At 45.1% G+C, this 26,531-nt stretch overlaps 1 protein-coding gene across 7 annotated transcripts in view; it reads right to left on the bottom strand.

Annotated features, from left to right (window-relative positions):
• PCP2 (Purkinje cell protein 2) overlaps nucleotides 1-22,185 on the bottom strand; it is a 52,801-nt gene extending 30,616 nt beyond the window's left edge. For 2 of the 7 annotated variants that reach the window (XM_053295676.1, XM_053295680.1), the window contains exons 1-3: nucleotides 20,232-20,543; nucleotides 11,998-12,065; nucleotides 11,484-11,660 (exon numbers count right to left, since the gene is read on the bottom strand). In XM_053295676.1, coding sequence (XP_053151651.1) covers nucleotides 11,484-11,660; nucleotides 11,998-12,009 — 189 coding nt within the window. In that variant the 5' untranslated portion in view covers nucleotides 12,010-12,065; nucleotides 20,232-20,543. Of the gene's footprint in view, nucleotides 1-9,276; nucleotides 9,551-11,483; nucleotides 11,661-11,722; nucleotides 11,818-11,971; nucleotides 12,066-20,231; nucleotides 20,544-22,096 lie in introns of those variants that run through there. The other 5 variants (XM_053295674.1, XM_053295678.1, XM_053295681.1 and 2 more) reach the window with 5 other exon arrangements.
• Between the last annotated feature and the right edge of the window lie 4,346 nt (nucleotides 22,186-26,531).

Genomic DNA, 26,531 nt, shown 5'->3' with positions numbered 1-26,531 from the left:
TGGACTAAAAGGACTGAAGTGATTTCATTAAGTTTAATTGATTCTCTCTCTCTCTCTCTCTCTCTCTCTCTCTCTCTCTCTCTCTCTCTCTCTCTCACACACACACACACACACACACACACACACACACACACACACACCAATCCTGTTTTGTAGTTGCATTTAGTTCCTCTCTCCTGCATTAAATCTTAATTATAAACAGGGAGTTTGAAACAGGGAGGAGAATTACAGTAATCAGCAGATCTAACAGAAAGTGTGATGTCTCCATCACCTGGCGTATGCAAACTGGATTTTTCCCATAAGGGGAAAAAAAAGAGAAGTTGCTGTAAGGGAGGATTGCACTCATAACTGAGGAGGATGGGTATGAGCACTAGTGTGGTCCCCTTACTGCAGGCCCCCTTAGAAACTTAAAATCTATGCAAGGACTAGAGAGGAGACCAAAGGCAATAAAGAAGGGAAATGAAACATTTGCACACTGAGGCCTGAAACGGCTCCAGAACTCCTAAATCACTGATGCACTAGTTAGACCATAAGCTCAGCACTCCCCTAGTAGGCAAAATGCTGGTCTTTGGTGGATTTGCTAACACATGTTGTATAACCATCCCAGTTGCAGTATATTGCCAAATGCTGATCCCTACCTGTTTTTGAGGTTTCTGTTCAGGTGTTTCTTAGTTCATTGCACAACAAGCTGCTCCAGCTTGTCCCAGCCTCTGCCAGGTTAAGCAGCAAGTTAAGTGGGTTGTGCTACTTGTTCTCTGCGTCATGGTTTGCTGAGCAGAATGAGGCTTTTAGTGTATCAAGTCTGGCTTAGTAATCAACCCCAGACAATAATAAGCTCTCCAGAGTCACTGAGTACACTTTACACTATGAGCTCAAATAATTAGTGACAAGTGTAACGTGAGGGGTGGGGGGCAGAAATATAGCTAGTGTTCAAAGGTCAGATGCAGTCCCTCACACCTAGAAAAATCTTGCTGCTCTTGCCTCAGAAGTAACTAATGGCCTCTCAGGAACAATTTTGATAAGCGCTAGAGTTCAAAATGGTTCCTTATACAACACACAAATCTTACCCCACCATCCCCAACACTTCAGAAAATGGTGTCTTGTGTCACATCAGGAAGAAGCACTCCACATTTGGTAGTTGATTGTGGATGAACATATGGGTCTATGTATGTTGCATTGGCTAAACAAGATGTGTTACAACATAATAAATAATATTCAAGAACAATGAGAATCTCCAGGCAAAGAATTGGCTGGCTGCTCCAAGTCACTATATGAAATTATCTCAGATTCCTTTTTCCTTTGCCCTTTACCTCAAACCTTTGTTTTTCACCTCCCCTCAGTTTCTGTTTCTTAGTCCATTAGCTACATTTCTTCAGCTTGCCCCTGGACCCCTTGCTCCATAATTTTTCTATCTTCTGAGACCTTTTCCTGTTCCTCATTCTGTCCTACAAAGATATTCTTGTTTCCCTCAGAGAAACTGGACTGCAAATATCCTGACATAGGTCCCCGAGCAGTTGGAATGTTAATGAATGCTCTGTGCCATCATACAAATTGGTGTCAAAGGCTTCATCGTCAAAGATGCAATGCAATATAGATAGCATCCTGATTCCATGGAATATGATTGTAGGTTCAGATACATCCATTAAACATGAACAAAATTCTGTTAGCCACTCAAACAAATCAAAACCCACTATACTCTGAAATAATAATTTAAGAAGACATAACACTATAATATGTATGAATATAACCAATAATTTTATACCACTTTTCAACAAAAGTTCCCAGAGCATAATTAACATAAGTAAATTACATTAAACTAGCTTAACCCACTCAGAGCATCTGCATGCTAGTACTTGATTGCTCCCCTCACCCCCTGCCACAGCCCCCACTCACCTGAGATCTCTCCACCCTCATCTGAGCCTCACTCCTGCACCTCCTCCTCCATCCAATTGCTTCCACCCCCTTCACCCCTCTTGGTCACGGCTGCAACACTGCTGGAGCCTGCTGGCCAAGCAGCAGCCCCCTATCCCCAGAGACCTCCCCACCCTCACCTGAGCCCCGTTCATTCTCCTTCCCACAGCATCACCAGCAGTAGTTGACTGGGCCTCACCTAGCTGCCGCCACCGCCATGGCCACTCATTCCCCTCAGGCCGCTGACAGGCCTGGGCCTGTCCTTTGCCTGCCTCGCCACTGGCCTCAGTATCCCCAAATAGCAGCAGAGGTTGACTGGGCCCTTCCTCGCTGCCAATAGGTGCCACCATAGCCACTCATTCCCCTTAGGCCACTGACAGGCTCGGGCCCGTCCCTTGCCCTTCCTTCTTTCTCTCTTCCCCTCCACTCACTCTTCCCCTCTGTCTTTCTTCCCCCCCTCTCCTCCCTGCCCTTCCTGAGTTAACAGATTTTGTTCATCTTGTTTCCTCATCTAATTCACACAATAGCAGCCTCCTTCTCCAGAAGGGGCTCTTTCCTCCTTCACAACCCCTCTTTGCAGACTCCTGCCCGCTAGCCTTTTATATATATAGATCCCCCTCCTCTACAATCAAGAACATCTTCCGACCAGTATCACAGGCTCCTCCCTCCTATCTACATATGGAATCCCCACTGCCCAATCACCATGGTGTTTCTGCTCGAGAACTTTTGCGAGAGCTACCACACATGGGATTAGCTACGGGTACGCCTTAGAGAATTATATATATATAAGATTAATTCTGTAGAGTTTGGTATCACTCAACAAACAGACCGCTGCAACCTGTTCTGTGTCATGGCATAACATCTGGATACGTGCAAAATTCTGAAGGGGTAGGTTTGGGTCCCACTCCTTGTTTCTAGGATGGGCAGCAGCACATCTATGTTTTTATTATAGCTCTCTGAAAGGCATTTTTCATTGCCTTTAGGCGCACAGGTCCAAAATGTAGTTATTGTATATCTCTCTGTTCTAGTGTCTTGTGATTTATCTAATGCATTGCACGGATACACATACAAAAACACAACCAGGGAGTCAGGACTTATTTGCAAACAATTTTCTCTCCATGCATGTTTGTGGAAGCTTGTGATTTTTACAAGTGTAACCTCTCCAGCAATTCCCTTGCAACTGGTTCCTCTTCCCCTTGCTCTCCCAAGCCCTGGATCATGTATTTAGGAAAGCACTGCATTCTCTTTCTCTTCATATGACTAAATCCACCTTTACTCTTCCTGGTCTTAAGAAGAGCAGTGCTGGATTTCTCCATGTTTCCCCCTGGCTCTCCAAAACAATACAAGGAGTCTCTGACTGCACTGTAAGCTGCAGAAGCATTAAACTATTATATTTACCAGTTCACAGTTAAGAGCACCAAGAGTTGAGATTCTCTGGGCAAACATAAGCTAATAGATAAGAGTCATAGGGTGGTAGATCAACACTATGATCAGCAGGCTCTACTCCAAGTGGAACAGTTGGCAGGTCTGTGTCAAAGCTACTCCTATTGGTGACTAAACCAAATGGGGAATATGTCCAGCTGGTCTGAGCCCAGGCGCGTAACAATGATAGGGCAAGGGGAGACAGTTGTCTGGGGGCCCCACTGCCTGGAGGGGCACCCCAGGGGCACCTCATGTGACACCCCATTGCCCCCTGCCCAGCCCCAAGGCCCCTCAGCCACTTGCCCTCTTCGCCGTCTCTCCTGCTTGTTCTGCTGGCCCGAAATGGAAGCAGCAGGCAAGCTGCAAAGAGCTCCTTTTCTCCCGCCTCTCAGCTGATCGGCGGGTGGGTGGGGCTTCCATGGAGGCCTCCGTGTAGGCTGCAGTGAAGCCTGAACTCGAGTAGGGCCCAAGCAAGCCAGGAAGGAGGAGGCAGCCAGAGTGTTCTCTGCAGCAGAAGACCCCTTGCTGCCCTGCTTAACCCAGACCAGCATTTGCCAGGTAGAGTGTGAACTCCTTTTTGTGGTTACCTTTCCCGCCCCCCCCCATATATAGGGATCTGCTTGCCATAGGGCTTGGATGGGGGGGGAGGGACCGAGAAGTCTCTGAATATTTATTTTGAAACAGCTTGGAAAATTTGCTGACTTAAAAAAAACTATCTAAAAAGTCCTATAAGTGGCTTGTTTCATGGCAGAAAATTGCAAAAACTTCTGGAACAGTATTTTATTAATTTTATTTATTCATTCATTCATTTATAAATGCACTTATGTTCAAGTTGTTTTGCAACCCAGAAGGTCTGAGTGAGAACTGTGAAGCATGTGTGGTGCTTTTATTTTATTTTTCTTGTGTGTGAACTGCTCCCCAAGAACTCGCAGGGACTTCAGGGTAAATCTGGCCAACATGTGAATGCAGCACCTCCATTCCAAAGGAGATGTGTCTTAAAGGGCTTTAAAAGCCTCCTGTGAAAAACCTCCTGCAATCAAACTTGACTGAATTTGTTCAGAATTCTGGGAAAACAAACATAGGTTCACCCTGCATGGTTGAAAGTCTCCTTTGCTAATTTGCAGTGAGGGGCCCATTTTAATAATTCATCTTTCTAGTGTGTTCTAGGCATTAAAAGTAATACAAATGTATAGTACTCAATGTATATCACTATATATTGTGATGTGTGTGTGTGTGTGTGTGTATTCAGTGAAATGTATTTGCAGGCAGCATACTTATTTTGGAATATCAGACTTAAATCCTTGGGGGCCTGGGGTGTGCGGAGGCCCTGGACTTTGGGGGGGGGGGCATTTTAAAATCTTGTCTCTGGGCCCCCTCCAACCTTGCTACGCCCCTGTCTGAGCCACCAGAATTTATAAAAAACTAACATGCAAAGCAGTGACATCGACTGTCAGTTTGCTTCTCTGACCACCCAGGCTCAAGGGACAGGGTGGGTGAGCAAATGAATGGCTTGTCCTGTTCAATAACATAGACTGAGAAAACCTACCTCCCATACCTTTTAGCCATAACTTCATAAAAAGCTAACAAAGGCAGAAGTGTACTACAGAATACAAATGTGAAGAAACAGGTCTCAGTTGCCCAGGGCCCTGCCCTGCCCCTACTTTCTATTTCCTCTGAAGTTTCCAGCACTTGCATGGGGAAGAGAATGAGGGTTAGGGAGCCAAGTACAAAGTGGTGAGATAAGGAGGAGCCACTGATGGGACAGGGGAGTGTTTGGGTGGGGCAGGAGACCTGGCCAGAGGCAGACAATGAGGGCTTATAATAAGGGAATTACACAACACAGAGATGAATGGAGTGAAGGGTAGTGGAAAAGGTGAATTGGACGAGGCAGTTACACAGGGATTAAAATGCTGGCCAGGAGTCAATAGCATCTCGGGCCTAGAGGTCAGGTGGTGGGTGGAGCCATCTATGAAACTGGGGACAGTACTGGGTCCCAGCACTCAGCACTGAAATTGAGACTCCATCCCACCCCACCCCACCCCACCGCATTAAAAACCCTGATGTTTAGGTGTGAAAATGTACCCTGCTGAGGGTACATTAGAAGCCAAAGAAGGTAAACAGAACAAACCACCCTGCTGGAAAGCAGCAACCAAAAACTGACAGGCTTACGCTGATAGAGAGAGGATTGAGGCTAAACTGTTGGGGAAGTAATAGGTCTTGCAGGGAGGGGGAGGCAGGAATGTCAGTACTACAGCAAAGCCAGCAAGTGTTAAGAATTAAGGCATTAATTTCATCTGGGCAAGACTTCCTAACAGTGAATTCTATTCACCCTGCTGTAGAGAAGACGGAAATGCATTGTGATTGATCAGTTGATCAGCCAGATGGATGCATTTGGCTGCAAATATATGAGTTTGTATGTATGCAGGTTTACATACTATGGCTGGTAGTACGGGTGTGCATGGACCCTGGTCTGGTCTGCGGTTCGAATTCGGACTAGTCCATGGTTGGGTGAATTGGTTCGGCCCGCGCTGCTGTGGGGGAGCGCCGCTGCAGCAGGAAACTGCCTGGAGTGGTAGTCATGCTGATAAGGACCTGCATCCTCATGTTTAAACATGCTGCTCACTACCCCCCGGCATTGCTTCGAACGACCGGGCTGGTCCATGGTTTGGCCAAACCAGGATGGATCGGTTTACCGGACTGCAGACCGATCCAAATTTGGACTGCAGCTCAGACTATGGTCTGTGCATACCCCTAGCTGGCAGCAGGGTGCTAATTAACAGATACAGCCTTGCTCTGGATATTTTACAGCCACAGACTTGAATATTCAAAGTGATTACTGAGGTGGTTTGGGATTCTGTCCCAGGCAGCTAAACTACTTTTCACTAACAGATCTGTTTATTTTCTAACCCTAAGATATTTGTCTGCTGTTCTCTACACTCGTTTGAGTTTTCAACATCCTCTAAAATGAAGACACCAAGGACACAGTGTCATTCTCATCAACCTCTCACCAGGGCTATGTACAGGATTTAACTTCCATTATTAATCTTCCTCTCATCTGCCATTTTGCATGGACTGCATTCTTGAATTTGCCTTATGTTGCCACCATGTTGACCTGGATGTTCAAAGACAGAATGTGCATTTCCACTATGACCCTTCAAAGCTTTTTGGATTCCTTTCTTTTCACAAGACAAATCTCTGTTCAGTTGTCGCTTCCTGTGCATGTGTTTTTTTCTCCCTCAAACTATGTTAAACCACATGTGGCTGGAAAGGCCCTGACCAAGTAATCTAGATCTCGCTGCAAAACTGCTGCTACCCCATCCATCTGCATATCACATTGTCAGCATTTTTCTTTTGCATTTCCATGAAAAAAGGGAAAGAGAGTGTGTGTGTGTGTGAGAGAGAGAGGGGGGGGAGGGAGGGAAGGGGAGAGCAAGAGAGAGAGGGTGTATGTGTGTGGGGGAGGTTATAGCAAAACTCTTAGGAATACCTCTGGAATTCATATTTTGGTGTTTTCCAACGATGTGTACTTGATTGAACATTCTAACAATGCATGGGCATTCCAATACTCCCAAAGGGTATAAAAATATTTACAGTTTCCTCCTTACCTGTGCCACTTCATATTCTACTGTGTTTTCTTCTGCCATAAAGGGGTCAGTCATTCTGTCCTATTTCAACCTCTCCTCATATTTCTCTCTCTCCCCTCCCCATTTCTTTGATAAATTTGAGAGTTTCATTTAAATGGTATTGGAGCCAGTTAGAAGGGGCAAAGGAAGCACTATATATCCAAGATACTAACGTCTAAATGACCCCCAACCCTGTTTTAACAACACAGTAGCTGCATTTTGTTGTTGCTGTATGAAGTACGTTGAGGAGGTGCTTTACAGAAGGGGTGGTAGGCTACCAGTGTTAGTACACATTTCTCAATTCACAAGGGGAAGAAATACGGTAATGCTAGTAGCCCTGCCACTCATTTTCTCCTGTGGTGCTGCTGTTTCCTTGTCTGCAGCAGCAGCTCCACAAGTCACTCTGTCTCCATGAGCTGTGTGCATCATGCTGGCTGTTGTTAATAACAAACAACATCATCATCTCCAGAAGATTTTGATTTCAAAGGAACAGTGCCTGAATAAAGTATCAAAAACTTGTTAGATTCCATATAAATTAACTTTGGTGATCATTACTGATACCAGATATCATTGATATATATGTTTTTATGTGGTATAAACAGTAACCATTAGAAGAATTTTTACCCTAAATAGGAGTAGTCAAATGTCTCTCTTTTTAAAAACTATTATTGGGGTCATTTTGTCTTCAGTATTTGATTAAAGGTAAAGTGTGCCATTGAGTCAGTGTCGACTCCTGGCGACCACAGAGCCCTGTGGTTGTCCTTGCTAGAATACAGGAGGGGTTTGCCACTGCCATCTCCTGCGTAGTAGGAGATGATGCCTTTCAGCATCTTCCTATATCGCTGCTGCCCGATATAGGTGTTTCCCATGGGAAACACCTATATTGGGCAGCAGCGATATAGGAAGATGCTGTTTGATTTAGTGAAGCACTTTTTGTGGGTCTGTAGTTCAGTGGTACAGCACATATTTTGCATGCAGAAGGTCCTGAGTTCAATCGCTGACATCTTCCAGTAGGGCTGGGAAAGACTTCTGCCTGAAACCCTTGGAGAGCTGCTGTAGTCACTGTAAACAACACTGAGCTAGATGGGCCAACGGTCTGACTCAGTAAAGGTAGGTTTATATTCTTACATGCATAAGAGGATCCAACTCTCTGAAACGAGAGTCTCCTTTGCTCTTTCTGGAATGGAGGAAAATGTTTTGTACAGGTCAGGGATTTTTGTATTTGTCTCTATGTATCAGTTCAATTATCTGCAGGGAGAAAGACTGCATTGCTCTCCGCTAGGGGAAGAATTCTCTATCCCGGTTGTTGCCTCTCATAATACACAACAGGCTGAGCAATAGCCCACAGGGGCGGTCCCACTTCAGGGCTCAGACTGACATCTGTCTATCTGCTGCGCAGAAACTAACTAAAGATTCAGCTACTTTAACCTAACCCACAGACAGAGTTCTAATAACAGCTCACATCACTTCAAGCAGTGTTTTTCAATGGAAACATTTCATATGTTCATATATCATCAACGTGGTGATTCTCTTTTATTTAGCAGGGGGAGAGTAACTGGCCCTATCCAGCCCCAGCACAGTACCTCCAGTGACTGTTGCTGGTGTCTATCTCATGTTTCTTTTAGATTGTAAGCCCTTTGGGGACAGGGAGCCATTTAATTTATTAATTATTTCTCTGTGTAAACCATCCTGACCTGAGCCATCTTTGGAAGGGTGGTATAGAAATCAAATCAAATCAAATCAAATCAATCAATACATACATACATAAAATGATATAACTGAGGGACGGGGCACTGAGTGCATACGTGAGTGAACCAGAAGAAAGCATGGGTACTGATGACACAAACACACCACTGTACTCATACCTACAGAAGAAAAACATATCAATACTATTAGAAAGTTCATGGGAAGAGTACCGAAGCCACCCCAGAATGGCTATTTGGGCAGTGGGGGAGAGGAAAGATGGAATATGGAGACAAAATCAATCAAGGAGAGCAAGATGGCAGTCAAGCACAATATGAAAGGAGTGTGAGAGAACCAGCAGGACTAGGCACGGCAGAGGGTGACCAGTGGAGAACTATTCAAAAGGTGCCTTTTTCTTTGAATAGTCCTCAAACACTCCTGAATCCTGTCCTCATGTAAGTTCCAGCCCTTTGCATTCTACCATCCAACTGTATTTTAGGAGTCATATTGCTGTTTTTCCTCCAGGGCCCAATCTCCATGGTTTCCATGGGCAATCCCAAGCCCCTGCTGTGAAAAAATTAGATCTGATGTCAGGAACCTTCTATTAACCATCCATTATGCCCTCGTCCAGCCTTACCCCACTCGATGGGTTGGATGCTGGTACTGCTGGCTCTGCTGGCGCTTCTGGTGCTGGTTCTGATGCTGCTTCGGGAGCCGGAGCAGATGCTGGCTCTGAGTCTGGCTCCTTTTTCTCCTCCTCTTCAGCTTTGGCTTCAACTGTTGTCATTGTGAGACACCCCTTCTGAACACACAGCTGGAAATAGATTCCTTCCCCCAGCAACAAAGCTGTTGATCCCGCTGGGCTGGCTGTATACAGGACCTCTCAGCACAGTGCACTTTGCCTGCCCTGTGCCCACTGTGACAACCCTGATGTGGGCTGCTCTTAGTGATTTATACAGAATTGCAGCACTAAGCACCCCCTCCCTGGCTCAATGTCACCCCTCCCCCGCATGGCCTCACTCTCTGCACAGGGATCAAAATCCATATTTTAATAAACACAGGCCTCCAATCTGCTCTGTCCATCGGATCCCCATAATCTGCATAAAGATTATCCCGGATAATTGTATCAAAAGAGCCAACACACACTTCATTAGTGTGTGCGTGTGCGTAAGCGGGTGTGTGTTTGTGCCTATGCATACACATGCCTTGTACTGCAATGGAAGTCAGAAAGCACTCCTCTTTCCTTCACAGGGATGGAAATGGATTTCATGTTTGGGGCTGGTCTCATTCAAGCAACCCGCTTCACTTCTTTGCTCTAATACAGCAACAGCCAAACTTCTAGGAAGGTCAAAATGTCACTAGGTTCCACTTCAAGTCTGATACAGAACTATGCCTCTCACTTGGAGTCAGGCTGAGGCCTGGTATTGCTGGGCTAGCCAAGGACTTCCCTGCCGGTCCAGCAGCTCGAAGTTCTTCCTGTCAAGCTGACTCACAGCCCTTTGGGCTGTTCTGGCAGACTGGATACTACTGTCTGGTCAGCCAAACCATGACCCAATCAAGAACACACTGTACTACATGGGCATAAGGTTGCCACCTTTCCTAGAGATGTAATAAAAGGTCATTGCTGGACTTCTGTGCAAAGAAATGCTTGGTGCAGTAAAAGGAAGAAAAATCCACTGGTCAGGACTGATGGGTTCAAAGTAAACGGTCACTTGTCAGTTCCTTAACCATTACATGAACATGAACTGGCTTCTTCTTCTTTTCTTGGGTTTTTAATCCCTTTCATACTTAGTCCCCTACCCCAGAAGTGAGGGAACACCTCTGATGAGGTTCTACCCCCACCACTATAGGAATGAAAGGATCAAAGGAAGCAACCAGTAGTCTCTCTTCACCAATAGGATCCATGGATCCTGTCCCTAGTCTACATTTTCCTTTCTTATGGTAAGGCACAGAGATTTAATGAATACAGAAAGCTGTGTTATACTGAATCAGAGCTTTAGTCCATCTAGCTCAATATGCTTTATGCTGACAGGCAGCAGTTCTCCAGGGGTTCTATACAAGGATCTTTCCCAGCCTTACTTGGAGATGCCAGGGATTGAACCTGGGATCTTATGCATTCAAAACCTATGCTCTATCACTGAGGTATGGCCTATGGGACATGGGGACAAAATGGGACAAGAAGGGGCATGTTCACTGAATGAGGCAGATAGAATCTAAGTTTTGATTCTGGGGAGCCCTTTGTTCTGTGGTTGTTAAGGTTGGAAGAATGGTGGTGGGCAGGCCTGTCAACAACTATCTTCAGTACTGTTAAGGTGCTTGTGGGAAAGGGAGAACTTAGGCAGTGAGGGAAAGTTTAACTGGAAGCCAAAGAGAGGGACTAGCAGAAAACGTCTCACAGATATAGACTGGGGGAGAAAGCAGTCAGGTGGGTAGGTGGGCAGGCCTGGGCCATGGAGTCTCTGACTTCTTCGGGAACAATGTGAGGAACAGCTGTTGGCTGACCCAGCTGGTGCAGTTGGCTGGCAGTTGGGTTCAACAGGTGGCGAGTGAATCCTCTGGGGCACAGGGATCCTGGGGGGATTAGTGCAGCTTTAGAAGCTCAACTGTGCCACCAACTCCTGGCCCTCGATTACAGCAGCACCATATTGCAACATCAGGCAATGTGCCCAGTAAATCTTGGCCGAGGGTCCAAGAAAATGTGTACATGGGGTGGTAAGGGGAGAAACACGGCAAACCTCGGATGACAGAAGAGAAAAGTCAGATTGGGGTGAAGTTCAACAGATGGGACAGCATGATGTAGAGACACAGAAGGGCTTTGGGGTATCATGTCACTCACTCACTCACTGAATGAGGGATCTTGGTTGTCCTCATGCTGGAGTAGCGGTTGCTGGCATCATAGTCACCAAAGAAAGCACTAGGCAGTGCCTGGTATTGCCGACCAGGCATGGACAGGGCCCTGAGTGAGCACAGGAACAGTTTTCGTGGGCGCTTAGCATTTCCAAGACTCTTCTTCTTCAGCACCTGAGGAAATGTCAGAGTCAGGAGATCAGCTGGGGAAGAGGGCATGGGAAGAACTGACACACCTTAGCTCCCTTCCTTCCCTCCTCTCAGTTTCCACAGAGTTGTCCTCCTATACATGAGGCCTTCTGGTTCCTCCGTGCTTGGTGCTTCGCTCCCTCAGTCAGCTGCATTCTCCCATAATTCTCTATGACAGTTGGATCTGGTTGGATATATTGGCTTCTCAAGGCTCCTGCTCCCTGTTCCCCTCCATGGCACTGTGGCCAACTGTGATTTTTCAGAACATAACCCAAACTTCACAACCTTTGACTAACCTTTTATTCATATGAAAAACTCCTACCTGGGCAGACATGACCCAGCTTTGTTGGTGATAATGTGTATTGCAGCAAAGGCCTGGGATCAGGTAGGCTGAAAGACAAACATAATTGGGAGGTGTAAGTAGTACAACACACACACACACACACACACACACACACACACACACACACACACGCAGCCCATTGAAAATATTCCAAGTGCTGGTTGTAATCTGTAAAGTCCCAAATGACTTGGGTCTTTATTATCTCAGGGAATATCTCCTATACGAGCCTCCCCCTGCCACACTTGAAATCTTCTGTTGAGGCCCTGCTCTGGATTCCAATTTTCATGACTCATATGAAACTAGGAGCAGGGCCTTTTTGATCTTAGCCCTGCTCTTCTGGAACTCTCTTTTAAGACAGCCCTGTATAGCAGGGATATGCAACTGGCTTGCTTTGAGCCAGGCTAGACATCGAGCCGGCCCAGTTCAGCCAGTCTGAGTTTGAATCGGACCAGTCTCCCAAAGTGGTGGGCGATCCAAGTTTGAACTGCGGGCCGGTCCAAAGAACCGGCTCACAGACTGGCTCAGGTATACTTGTAAAGGGGAATCCTTGAGGATTCCCCTTTACAAGTAAAGGGGCCATCCCTAAACAGTCCTAAAAGCACCGGGGGGTGGTAGTGAGAGAAGCAACCTCCAAAGCTTTAGCAGAGGCCGCAGGATAGGCAGCAGAGGAGAAGCATTGGAGGTGGTGTGTGTGTGGGCTCCTCAAAGCCCCCTGCCAGCCTCCTAAATGATAACCTGGGCTGGCTGTGGCTCTGCGCATGCTCACAGGACATTTTTGTGACTTCCACGCATGCACAGAGGCCATTTACATCACCACGCAAATCGCACGGTGCTGCAGATATCACGGAAATGGCCTCTGCACATGTGCAGAGGCCTGAACCGGGCCACAGCTGGCCCAGGTTTTCATTTGGGAAGCCGGCGGGGGACTTCAAGGAGCCCATGCCATCGCCCCTGCCACCTCCGATGCTTCTCCACTGCTGCCTATGCTGCCTATTCTGCTGCCTCCGATAAAGGCATACAGGCTGCTTTCTTTCACAACCCCCCTGCCCGGCACCTTTAGGGATGCCCCCTTTACTTGTAAAGGGGAATCCTCAAGTATTCCCCTTTACAAGTATACCTGAGCTGGTCCATGAGCTGGTTCAGCCTGGTTCAAGGGTTGAACAGAGCTGGACCCGGTTTGACCGAACCTGGAACTGGACCAGGCTGGTTCGAATCCAGTTCGTATTCAAACTGAACTGGCCAAACCGGTTCTGTGCACACCCTTACTGTAGTCTCCTCCCTGCTGTCTTTCCAGAGATGTGTACAAAGCTTCCATTTTTGGAAAGCCTTTGAGAACTATTGATTAACCACTGCCATCCTTTTGTTCAGGATTTCCTTCTTTTTTCACCACTGCTATTTCATTGTTGGTTAATTATTTTGGTTTTAGTTTATGCTGTATTCTACTTGTTTATGGCTGATTTTGTTGGATACGCTTTTAATTTTTGTAAACTGCTGTGAAATTTTGGGTGAGCTGTGGTATAAATTATTTTGAATAAATATAATGACATTGCCTGACCTTTTCACCCAATACTCCTCCCTCCCCATTCCATTACCATCTTCCCATTGTGCAATGATGCCCCAGGACAGGAGCTCTGTCTGGCCTGAAGAGCCAGGGCCATCTCCTGGCACTGCCAGATGTAATTTTCTATTATTAGAGAAGTTGCATGCCTTACAGAATAACACAGTTGTATAAACATCTCTAGAACACAGCCTATATTTTTGAAACATTGAGCTGAAAACAATTGCTCTTTTTGCACTGTGAGAAGGGATCAGTTTTCATCAAACCAACCTTCCCATCTCCCACATCCAAGATGGTTCTGCTCCATATTCTGGTACGTTGTGAACTTAGACTATTTGGAGCAAGGAGCAAGTATGCTCTTCTTGGAGGTAACAAAGACTGCTACAAGTAGAGATAGGATGTTAGATGGTAGAGGATCTAGGCCTAATACGTCTTTTGTGTAGACTCAGTGGATAGATTTTCCTTTGCACTCAGGATTGGATTTCTACCCTTGGGCTGGGGGTTGCTAGCATCTTCCACCAAACGATGCAACCATAGCTTCTCCTAGCATGTTGCCTGTTGCCTATTTCCTCTCTCCGTTGCCTCTCCCCATTGCCTATTTCCCTTCCTTGCTTGCTATAGCAAGGGGACTTTATTTTTTGGCCAGGAGTGGGCAAGGAGGACTAGCCTTGTGACTGCTTCAGGATTGTAGCAAGAGAAGTTGTTGCCTTGTGTCCTGCAGATGCCAACATTTTAAAAGCATACATCACATCTCTGGCTTGCAACCTGACAGCTCTACTTTTAAAAACCCCACTCCATTTATTATTTGTTTTTATATGGAATGTTTTTTAAAAAAATAGTACTCTTCATACACCAAATATGAATGGGGCAGGCATAACAGGAGGTGTTTCTCAGAACCACTGCAACACTGCTACAGACTCAGTCTTTCCAGCTAGAAAAAATGTACGGAGACCCAAGGTAGATTGTCACTCCTGTGTTATCTAGCACATACCTCTGTTCCAGAACAAGTGGGTTGTGGCCATTGCACAGAACAATCTATGCACAAGTTTCTCGCTTTTTCCTACACAAAAGTGCTTTCCTTGTATTATTATTTATTTATTTACACAGTCAGACAGGTGTTATTGACTGGTTTGTTTTATCCAGACATCGAGTTCTTCCTAAGGACCTGGGATGGCTGAATTTTATTGTCAATGCTGTTGCTTTGTTATAGATATAGTCACAGAATATAGGCTGTTCCCAGTAAAGCTGCTTTTTGTAATTGGCTGATGGTGATTTCTGTGGCCCCTATGGTGTTGAGGTGCTCTTCAAGGTCTTTTGGCACTGCACCTAGGGCGCCAAATACCACTGGGATTATTTTGGTCTTTTTTTGCCACAGCCTTTCAATTTCAATTTGTAGATCTTTGTATTTGGTGATTTTTTCTATTTCTTTTTCTTCTATTCTGCTATCCCCTGGTATTGCTATGTCAATTATTTTAACTTGTTTTTCTTTCTTCTTGACCACAGTTATATCTGGTGTATTGTGTGGCAGATGTTTGTCTGTTTGTAGTCGGAAGTCCCATAATATTTTTGCATCTTTATTTTCTACAACTTTTTCAATTTTATGGTCCCACCAATTCTATTTTTTGCAGATGTTCCAGTGTATCATCCCTGCTACCTTGTCATGCCTTTCTTTGTAGTCAGTCTGTGCAATCTTTTTACAACAGCTGATTAGGTGGTCCACGGTTTCTTCTCCTTTTTTACAAAGGCGGCACTTGCTGTTTGTGGTGGATTTTTCAACTTTGGCTCTTATTGCATTTGTTCTTAGTGCCTGTTCTTGTGCAGCCAGTATTAAACCCTCTGTTTCTTTCTTCAAGTTGCCATTCTTAAGCCATTGCCAGGTTTTGGTGATGTCTGATTTTCCACTTATATTGTGCAAATATTGACCATGCAGGGGCTTATTTTTCCATTTTTCTGCTCGGTTCTTGACTTGTTCTTTCTTGTAGGCCTGCTTTGTTTCATTGGAGTTGAATAGTTTCTCATTCTTGACCATTTGAAGTTCATCTTCTTCACTGTCCTTGATATATTCTTCAAGGCCTCTTTTCTCCTCCTCTACTGTTTGATGGACTTGCAGCATTCCTCTTCCACCTGAGCTGCGAGAGAGGTATAGCCTATCTACATCACTGCAGGGGTGCAGAGCATGATGGATGGTCATGATTTTCCTGGTCTTATGATCCAGCGTCTCTAGCTCTGCCTGGGTCCAGTCTATTATTCCTGCAGTGTATCTGATAACAGGTATAGCCCAGATGTTTATGGCTTGTATGGTGTTCCCGCCATTGAGTTTGGACTTGAGGATTTTTCTAACTCTCTTGATGTATTCACTTCCAATTTTTCTTTTTTAACTTCAGTGTGTGCAATGCTATCAGCCTGGAGAATGCCCAAGTATTTGTAATGTTCTTTCTCTTCCAGGTTCTTGATCTTGCTTCCGTTGGGCAGTCCTATTCCTTCAGTTTTTGTTATTTTTCCTCTGTTCATTATTAATGCAGCGCACTTGTCTAGTCCAAACTCCATTGCTATATTGCTACTGAATATACCGACAGTGTTTAGCAGTGATTCAATTTCTGACTGGGACTTTCCATACAACTTCAGATCATCCATGTACAGCAGATGGTTTGTTTTACTTGATGTTTTAGATGTTTGGTAGCCGAGGCCTATTTTTGTTTAGTATTTGTGAAAGTGGGGTCATGGCGATTACAAACAACAGAGGGGATAGTGAGTCGCTTGGAAAATGCCTCTTCTAATGCTAACCTGTCCAAGTGTCTCGCCATTGATTGTTAACTGTGTACTCCACATGCTCATTGCTTTTTTAAAAATAAATATCTGAATGTTTTTGCTGACACCAGTTGTTTCTAAACATTTTAGTATCCATGTGTGAGGCAATGAATCGAAGGCTTTCTTGTAGTCAATCCATGCAACACTTAGATTGGTTTTTCTTCTCTTGTAATATTATTATTATTATTTTACACAGTCAGACAGGTGTTATTGACTGGTTTGTTTATTATTATTATTATTATTATTATTATTATTATTATTATTATTATTATTTCAATTTCTATACCGCCCTTCCAAAAATGGCTCAGGGCGGTTTGTTTGTTTATTTATTTATTTTTACATTTCTATACCGCCTTTCGTTAAAAGAAAACCCCAAGGTGGTTTACAAAAATTAAAACATACAATAAAAGCAATAAAAACACCAAGGAATAAAAACACCAAGCTAAAAACATATCAAACAAGATAAAACAACAGATAAAAACACACATAAGCAACAGTAAAAACGATTATGTAAAAGCCTTTCTAAAAGCCGTGATGGAGTCTGAGGAACGAATGGCCACTGGGAGAGCATTCCAGAGTCTAGGAGCAGCAACAGAGAAGGCCCTGTCCTGAGTGCACAACAGCCGGGCCTCCTCAGATGTCCTCGTCAAGCGGGCAGCAACCCTTGGGAGCAGGCGGTCCCTCAAATACCCCGGGCCCAAACCGTTTAGGGCTCTAAAGGTCAAAACCAGCACCTTGAATTGGACCCGGAAATGAACCGGCAGCCAGTGCAGCTCTTTCAAAATGGGGGTGATATGTTCCCAACGGGCAGCTCCGGATAAAACCCTCGTTGCCGCGTTTTGCACTAGCTGCAGTTTCCAGATATTCTTCAAGGGCAGCCCCACGTAGAGCGCGTTACAGTAATCCAGCTGCGACGTGACTAAGGCGTGGGTAACCGTGGCCAGATCTGCTTTCTCGAGAAAGGGACGCAGCTGGCACACTAGCCGAAGCCGTGCAAAGGCACCCCTGGCCACCGCCTCTACCTGAGCTTCCAAAAGCAGAGCCGGGTCCAGTAGTACCCCCAAGCTGCGTACTTGCTCCTTCAAGGGGAGTGCAACCCCATCCAGAACCGGTAAAATCTCCTCATCCTGATTGGCTCTCCTACTGACCAACAGTACCTCCGTCTTATCTGGATTCAATTTCAGTTTATTAGCCCACATCCAGCCCCCGATTCAGGACATCCACCACCTCCCTAGGATCAGATGACAAGGAGAGATAGAGCTGAGTGTCATCCGCATATTGCTGACGACAGTCCAAGTCCCCGGATGACCTCTTCCAGCGGCTTCATGTAGATGTTAAACAGCATGGGGGACAAGACCGATCCCTGCGGGACCCCACAGGCCAACGGCCACGGGGCCGAGCAGTAATCCCCCAGCACCACCTTCTGGACCCTCCCCCCAAGAAAGGACCGGAACCACTGCAACACAGTGCCTCCAATTCCCATACTCGAGAGGCGGCCCAGAAGGATACCATGGTCGATGGTATCGAACGCCGCTGAGAGGTCCAGCAGAACCAACAGGGTCGCACTCCCCCTGTCTAGTTCCCGGCGTAGGTCATCCACTAGAACAGTGATTCTCAAACTTGGGTCCTCAGGTGTTATTGGACTTCAGCTCCCATAATCCCCAACCAAAGGCCACTGAGGCTGGGGATTATGGGAGTTGAAGTCCAATAACACCTGAGGACCCAAGTTTGAGAATCCCTGCACTAGAGCGACCAAGGCAGTCTCAGTCCCATACCCGGGGCGGAAGCCAGATTGAAAAGGGTCCAGATAATCCAGAGAATAAATAAATAAGATGGCTCCCTGTCCCCAAAGGGCTCACATTCTAAAACAAAACATAAGATAGACACCAGCAACAGTCACTGGTAGTACTGTGCTGGGGGTGGATCGGGCCATCTTGTAGGAAGTGCTTTATGTAAGAAAGAGATGTCAGTGGCTGCTTTATAAATATGGAACTCTTTTCTCCTAGGAGGTTTGCCGCTGTGATGGAAAATGTTCCCAGTTGGTCAAAACACGAGGTCTGGTTTTTTTTAACAGGATCTGGATCCCTTGGGTCTTTTGACAAAACTTTGGATTACTTGCCAAGCTAAAAACATCTCTCTTAATTTGGACACAATAGAATCTTGGCCTATTGCAAATGGAAGCACCCACAGGCATTGTCTATAAAATATATAATACTGGAAAAAACCCAATTTTATTCCTTTCCTCTTTGTGACAATTGTGTGTAAGAAACTACAGATCTTCCAACCACAGGGATTCCTGCATTTTAAGAGAACTGAAACCCAAGCTTTCATAACAGATGTGTGAAGCTATAGGCACACTATTCCTTATACATCAGTACTTACTCCCAGACACAAAGTACTGGGATGGATTGGTAAAGAGGTAAGGGAAACTTAGGCAGAGACAGAAGTGAAGAAACATAACTATGATGGGAACAGCATGAAGAGAGATGATGTAAAAGAAGAGGCACATAAGGGAGGACACATGAAGAGAAGTGAAATCAAGGAAATGTACCCAGAATCAAGTAAAGATGAACTCAGGGCTGGTGTTTGGGGTTGGCCAACTTGGGCACTGGCTGAGGGCCCAGCCAATCACTGAGCTCCTGGTGAAAAAAGATGGTGGCCACCAGCATAGCCATCAAGAAGCATTCCAAGCTGATTTTAGCTACTGCCAAGCTAAATCCTTTGTGGGCGGGCTTACCTTATTGATGGCAGCAGCAGCAGCAGCATTGGCAACCACCATCTTCCTTTCTCTCTATTGGAAAGACTCCTGCCCTCACCCTTGCATCCAGAGATGCTAGTCTAATCAGGACCCCATGATACAATGGTGGAGCAGGGGCCTTGTATTATATCTAAAAAAACCTGTAGCCACCAGTGCAGCTGCCCCACCCCTCACCTGCTAAGGGGGGCTCACAAAAGCATGTGGCCAAGAGACTCCACAAACCTGGCACTGGGACTGGATGCTCTAAATGACTGTGCTGAAGAACCAAGCACTCGACGGTGACATCACATCCAAACCCATTTCTCCTGTGTCACAGATGGTTAAATTCCTTTCCCTTTGATATTTTACATATTTTATCATTGCCCCTACACACCACACCACAAGCTATCATTATATGGGGCTGAATAAGGCTGAAATTTTCAAGCTTGGGAGCAGAACATATAGGGCTGCCAACCCCCAAGGACGGGCCTGGAGTCTCCAGTAATTGGAGACTCCTGCCAACTGGGCAAAAAGGCACCGTGTACCGTAGTGATTCTCTTTATTTAGCAGGGGGAGAGTAACTGGCCCTATCCACCCCCAGCACAGTACCTCCAGTGACTGTTGCTGGTGTCTATCTTGTGTTTCTTTTTAGCTTGTGAGCCCTTTGGGGACAGGGATCCATCTTATTTATTTATTATTTCTCTGTGTAAACTGCCCTGAGCCATTTTTGGAAGGGCGGTATAGAAATCAAATCAATCAATCAATCTCCTGACTGAAAGCAATCCTAGATATTGTGATTGCTTGATATTGTGAAAAACATGGGAAAAAACATCTCCAAGTATAGCTTCCATCAGAGATGGCAACCCTAAGGCATCGGTTGGGTGAAGTTATTTTTCTTTGCATGAAGTGGGGCCTAGATCATTCCCCCTTCCAACCCTAGTTAGTATATGTTTTCCACATTGCCATGCTTTTAATCTCTCTTGTGGGACCTTTTCTAGCTCAGAATTGCCTGCAAGGAAAAAATATCACCAGAGTTAGTTGCTCTTCCTAAACCACAGACACCAAAATTCCAATGCCAGCACCCCCAATCCCTCTGTTCAGCTCCCTTACCTGAGACGCTACCCACGTCCACTGCCTGTGTAGGATCTTTCTCTCTGCTGTGCTGTATGACCTTCTCCAGTTTCTTACACTGTAAAACTCAGGGCCTGTGGAGCTTCGTGGCCCCTGGAGCCTTGTTACTCTGCTTTTTTCCAACCTACCTAAAACAGGTTTCTATGGCAGTTGGCTACTCTTGGGAGTGCTGGTAGGAAAAGAGACTGGTGGAAAGATAGGAAAGCAAAGCAGGTTTGAAGGTGCACAGCCACTTTCTCTTTTGACATTGAAAAGGGAGAGATGGGGGAAGGATTAAGAACTCTCTCTTTGCTGCACTCTGCAGCCGAGAAGAACTGTGCAGGAAAGTACATGCCTTTCATGGAAACAAGGCAGCATCAGCCAAGGAGAAGGAGATGCAACCTCTGTTCTAGTCAGAGTTCTAGAATTTTCCACAATGTGCCTATATACATACAATCCCCATGATAGACTAGTGCAATGAAAGAGACACCTAGCTTCTCTGCCCAGATAACTTGAGTGGTCACTAGATCCCAGAAGGTCAGTGAGAGGGATCAGTGTTCTGGCTACACACTGCGCTAATTCTCTGCCAGGTGAGTAGAACATGGAATTCAGAGACGTTGGCTGCACTGGCCCGCTGAAGCTTTCATTGTGTGTGCACAAAGCAGCCAAACCGTGTTCTCTAAATACATAGACTGTGGAGCATGAGAAAGTGATGGGCAGCTCCTGATTCTGTGGAGTGACAGTCCTGGTTTAGCAACCGGATATGGGTTTAGAACAGGAAAATTAAAAGGGCTAATGGTCGAGAAAGGTGTTTCCCTTTTAAAAACAGTTGATGCATGTGTCATATAATCAGTGGCATCCCCCATTTCCCACCCACCCCTGCAGCACAGAGTAGCTGGCACGGAGCAGATGGGTCCAGGAGGTGTTTCTGGAGCCTGTCCAGTAATTAGGAAATGAGGTTTAATTTCAAGCAATGGAGCGACTCTAAACTCACTTTTTAAACAGCTTTGGGTAGTGGTTGCCTGCAAGGTTTTAAACAGCATTAAGGGCCAGTTGCATAATTGTCAAAGTAGCCAAAGCTACACCCTGTTTACACTCTCAGGAGGAACAGGTCACTTGGGTGGTATGAGATACAAGGTCTCTGACTAGCTGAGATCCCTACCAAAAAAGAAAAAAGCAAAAAAAAAAAAAAAAAAAAAAAAGCAGCAGGAACGGTGATGATATTGTTTGTTTTCATAGGAGGATGCTCTTGGAGTTACAGGAAGAAACACCAAGTAAAATTGGCAGAAATTCCCTTGAGGCAATAGCTGCAGAATTAGGTGACATTGCTTTTGGGTCACTTCTGGGATGAAGGTGGCTTTGTTGCTGTGTTCCCCTAGAGTGCTCCTTGACCAGAGCGGAACACAACTCATGGATTGTCAAGATGATCATTGCAAGGTCTACACTTGCCTTACAATGTTGCTGGGAAGTGTGAAGTGCCTTGAGCACTTCAGAAAAGGGTTATCGCAATGAAAATCATTCTTATTTAGGAGATCAAAGAAACAGCAAAAGTATTTAATGTAAATAATTTTGCATAGCACTAAAAACTCAATACAGATACTATGCCAAGATACTGAAGGAAGTGTAAAGTAACTTAGGCATGGAGCTTGCTAACAATCTTTGGTATTTTTTTAATTTCCTCTTAAAATTGTGCCGTTGAGTCGGTGTTGACTCCTGGCAACCACAGAGCCCTGTAGTTTTCTTTGGTAGAATACAGGAGGGGTTTGCCACTGCCATCTCCCGCACAGTGTGAGATGATGCCTTTCAGCATCTTCCTATATCGCTGCTGCCTGATATAGGTGTTGCCCATAGTCTGGGAAACATACCAGAGGGGATTCAAATCAGCAACCTCTTGCTCCCTAGGGAAATTACTTCCCCGCTGCGCCTCTTACACTGGGATGCTATAGTCTTTAAAACAGTGTGTGTTTTATAGCTGCTTCTCTCATGCACACAAGGAAATCTTATGCAGATTTAACTAAAGGTTTATTCAACAACGACTCCATTTTCTCCTTCTCCTTCCCTTCCATTTTCCTTTGTGACTCCACCCCCACACTCTCTACAGGATCTGCGCTGGGACAAACATCCAAGCAACAAAACACAAAAGCTAACTAGATAGAATACAACAGATCTCTCCCCTTTATAACAACCGAAACTGAATGAACTTAAAATTTAGTAACAAAGTCTTGAAATCTTTTAGGTGGTCTCCTGTCATGCAAACTTCTCCTAACTCTTGGGTTCTCTGGCACAGGAGCTGTTTGTTCTTCTGGTACCAATTATTGTCCATCACTTTCATCAGCCTCATCTGTAAGGTCAAAACTGGAGGCTCAGGCAAGATCAAATTCTTCTTCAGTTCCTCTCTTAAGATCAGATTCCCTTCCCTCTTGTCTCATTGTATGCATGCTGGAAAGTCTCCTATTTATTTTCATCATCCTATATGACAGAATTTCCTCAGATCTTATTTGTTTTGGTCCAGAATATTGGGAACATCACTTATTAAGGCCGCCATACTCGAACGAAGTCCCCCACCTGAAATGCTTGCTGTTTCGCACCCCATTTCTGATCTACATACAGTTTATATGTCTGTTGCTTCTCCCTTACCCAATCACGAATCTCTGCATCCTCAGGGTGAGATGGCACAGCAAGCCCTATCAGTTGTTGCCATTGGCTTAGTTTAGTGGTAGCTTTGCATCCTCTCAGCAGTTTAAATGGAGATTTTCCTGTAGAAGAATGACAAGTAGAAGAAGAAACTTTATTTACGCTCAATGATCAGATATACAAAAGCCAAAACCCAGAACACCCCACAATAGCATTATTTATTATTTTATTTATTTATTTCATTTATATACTGCCCCATCCAAACGGCTCTGCACGGTGCACAGCAGCAAACATAAAACCTGCGTATTATACAGTACATTGAATACAATAGATCAAATTAAATATAATGATGCCTCTCGCATACAAGATCGAGTTACATCTCATTGACAGTCCTTTGTTGTCTAATTATAATGGCTGCCAAGCAAAAATTAGCTACATTTTGGGTAGTGTGTAAACAATGATCTGAAAGGAAAACCCATGTATAGTAAGATTCATTCCTACCGGGCCTATTCAGTAGCAAAGGTGTAATCATGCTGGCACCTGAGTCTTTATAAAAGGAGCAGTTTAAAAGAACATGCTGTATTGTCTCAAGTGTTCCTTCACCACAAGGGTCAGGTCCTATTTGCATGAGGCATTTTATTATACCTGCCAAAATGTACTGCTGAGGGAAGCACATCAAATCTGGCTTTACTTAACTTAGAAAAGGTAAGTGCCTTATAGATATTTTGCTGGAGAATGGTTGATACTTACATAATACTCTTGACTGAAATCAGAGATCATACTAAGATAATTTTGGCATCCTACATCCTCTGTTCTCTGCGCAAGTATCCTCTTAGCTTGGGCTAGGCCTAAGGACAGCAGGTGCTCTAGGGACAGTCCATAGGACAAGAGTTTTTCCAAACCCACTTTCTCCAAACCCAATTCAGTTTGAATGACCTCAATTTCCTTGTGCTTGATGTAAATTCCCAGTTGTGTGCAGTATAAGATTTGGGCCAAGAATGATGAGTAGTTAGATAAGCAAATAGATTTTCATGGATTGCTTCATTCCAGGGTTGTTCTTGTGTAGAAGCCAGTTGTAAATGTTCTTTCACTAATCTGTTCATTCTTTCCGCTAAGCCATTCCCTCAAGGATGGTAGAAGGAAAGAGTCTTGTGTTTTATCTCATGGTTATGCAAGTATTGCTACATTTAAATTAGGTAAGCTGTGTCTCATCGTCAGTCACTAGTTCTTTCGGAAGACCTTCCCGCGCAAAAACTGTAGCCATGAATTGGGTCATTTTGTTTGTGGTAATATTTGTTTGGGTAGGCGACTAGAGCGCAAGTGGAGGAGAACCTGGTTCGAATCTGACAGTATTCAGCATGTGACCCATTTGAAGGCTTATGCGGTGGAAGTGTGCGCAGCGAAAAAGAGATTCTGGTCTGCACGCATTGAGGCTGCAGGTTCACGCTCGGCGGAGCTATCCCGGGTTGTGAGGAGTTTGGTTTCTGCTCCTTCTACTTCCAATCAGTTCCTGGAGTTGCTCTGCTGTGATGCCTTTAATGGGTTCTTTGAAAATAAGATCTCTTGTATTCGGGCCGACTTGGACTCCACTATTTCAGCAAGGTCTATGGAGGAGGTGTCCGGTGATCCCTCTTGCAGTATTAGATTTGATCAGTTTCAATCTGTGACTCCTGAGGATGTGGACAAACTGCTTGGGGCGGTGAGGCCTACCACCTGTTCTCTGGATCCTTGCACGACTTGGCTGTTTCTATCGAGCAGGGAAATTGTTGGAGATGGCCTAGTTAATATCATAAATGCATCGCTGAGGGAGGGTAGGGTGCCCCCCTGTCTGAAGGAGGCAATGGTTAGACCACTCTTAAAGAAGCCTTCCCTGGGCCCCTTAGCAATGGATAGTTACAGGCCAATCTCCAATCTCTCTTGGTTGGGCATGGTGATTGAGAGGGTGGTGATCGACCAGCTCCAGGCAGTCTTGGAGAAAACTGAATATCTAGACCCATTTCAAACTGGCTTTAGAGCTGGCTATGGGGTTGAGACAGCCTTGGTTGGCCAGATGGATGACCTTTACTGGGGAATCGACAGAGGGAGTGTGACTCTGCTGGTTCTTCTGGATCTCTCAGCGGCATTCGATACCATTGACCATGGTATCCTTCTGGATTGCCTGGGGGAGTTGGGGATAGGGGGTACTACCTTGCAGTGGTTCTATTCCTATCTCTCGGGTAGATTCCAGATGGTGGAGCTTGGTGACAGTTGCTCCTCAAAACAGGAGCTGTTATATGGAGTCCCTCAGGGCTCCATTCTGTCACCAATGCTTTTTAACATCTTCATGAAACTGCTGGGTGAGGTCATTAGGAGGTTTGGTGCTGGGTGTTATCAGTATGCTGATAACACCCAAATCTACTTCTCCTTTTCATCTGCAGGAAATGGCACTCATTCTCTAAATGCCTGCCTACAGGCAGTAATGGGCTGGATGAGGGAGAACAAATTGAAGCTGAATCCAAGCAAGATGGAGGTGCTCATTGTGGGGGCTCAGAATCTGAGAGGTATGTTAGATCTCCCTGTGCTGGATGGGGTTACACTCCCCCAGAAGGAGCAGGTGCTCAGCTTGGGAGTACTCCTGGACCCAGGCCTCACCCTGGTATCTCAGGTGGAGGCAATGGCCAGGAGTGCTTTCTATCAGCTTCAGCTGATTCAACAGCTGCACCCATTCCTTGGATGACCTCAAAACAGTGGTGCATCAGCTGGTAACCTCCTGGCTTGACTATTGCAATGTGCTGTACGTGGGGCTGCCTTTGTATGTAGGCTGGAAACTTCAGTTAGTTCAGAATGCAGCGGCCAGATTGGTCTCTGGGGCAACCCAGAGAGACCATATTTTTCCTGTTTTTAAACAGTTACACTGGCTGCTGCTATGTTTCCAGGCAAAATACAAAGTGCTGGTTATTACCTTTAAAGCCCTGAACAGCTTGGGTCTGAGATATCTTAGCGAGCGCCTTCTTCTACCGCCCCACCGCACATTAAGGTCACCTGAGGAGGTCCATCTCCAGTTACCACCGGTTTGTTTGGTGGCGACTCAGAGGCGGGCCTTCTCTGTAGCTGCTCCCGGGCTGTGGTATGCACTCCCAACAGAAATTTGCAATCTTAATTCCTTACTGACCTTCAAGAGAGCCCTTAAAACCCATCTGTTTGGCTTGGCCTTTCAGGGCTTTTAATTAGTTTTAATTGTTTTAATGCTAACCTGGTTTTCAGGGTTTTAATTGTTCTGATAGTTTAATTGCTTTTAAAGATGTTTTTAAATTGGTGTTCATATTTATATTTCTGTTTTAATTGTTATTGGTTTTAATGGTTTCTCTTTTATTTGTAAACCGCCCTGAGCCATTTTGGAAGGGCGGTATAAAAGTTGAATAAATAAATAAAAATAAATAATACATATTGTCAATAAATGAAACTTATGGCCATCTGGAATAGTAATACACCATCCTGATAACAAATATTTGCTTTGTGAGTTGGTTATCAAAAGGCCCCATTTTATCAAGAGCAGGTTTTCCCCAAGGACCATTGGGATACTCTACTGGAGTCAAGGGGGTGGTAAATGTCTGAGGCGATTTTTCACATACAGCACAAGCCGTACAGTGCCTGATTACAATTTCAATGTGTTTGGTCCATACTTGG

This window comes from Hemicordylus capensis, chromosome 2 (genome assembly GCF_027244095.1).
Source record: "Hemicordylus capensis ecotype Gifberg chromosome 2, rHemCap1.1.pri, whole genome shotgun sequence".
In the NCBI taxonomy this organism is placed as follows: domain Eukaryota; kingdom Metazoa; phylum Chordata; class Lepidosauria; order Squamata; family Cordylidae; genus Hemicordylus; species Hemicordylus capensis.
This window is presented reverse-complemented; position numbering and strand designations above follow the sequence as displayed.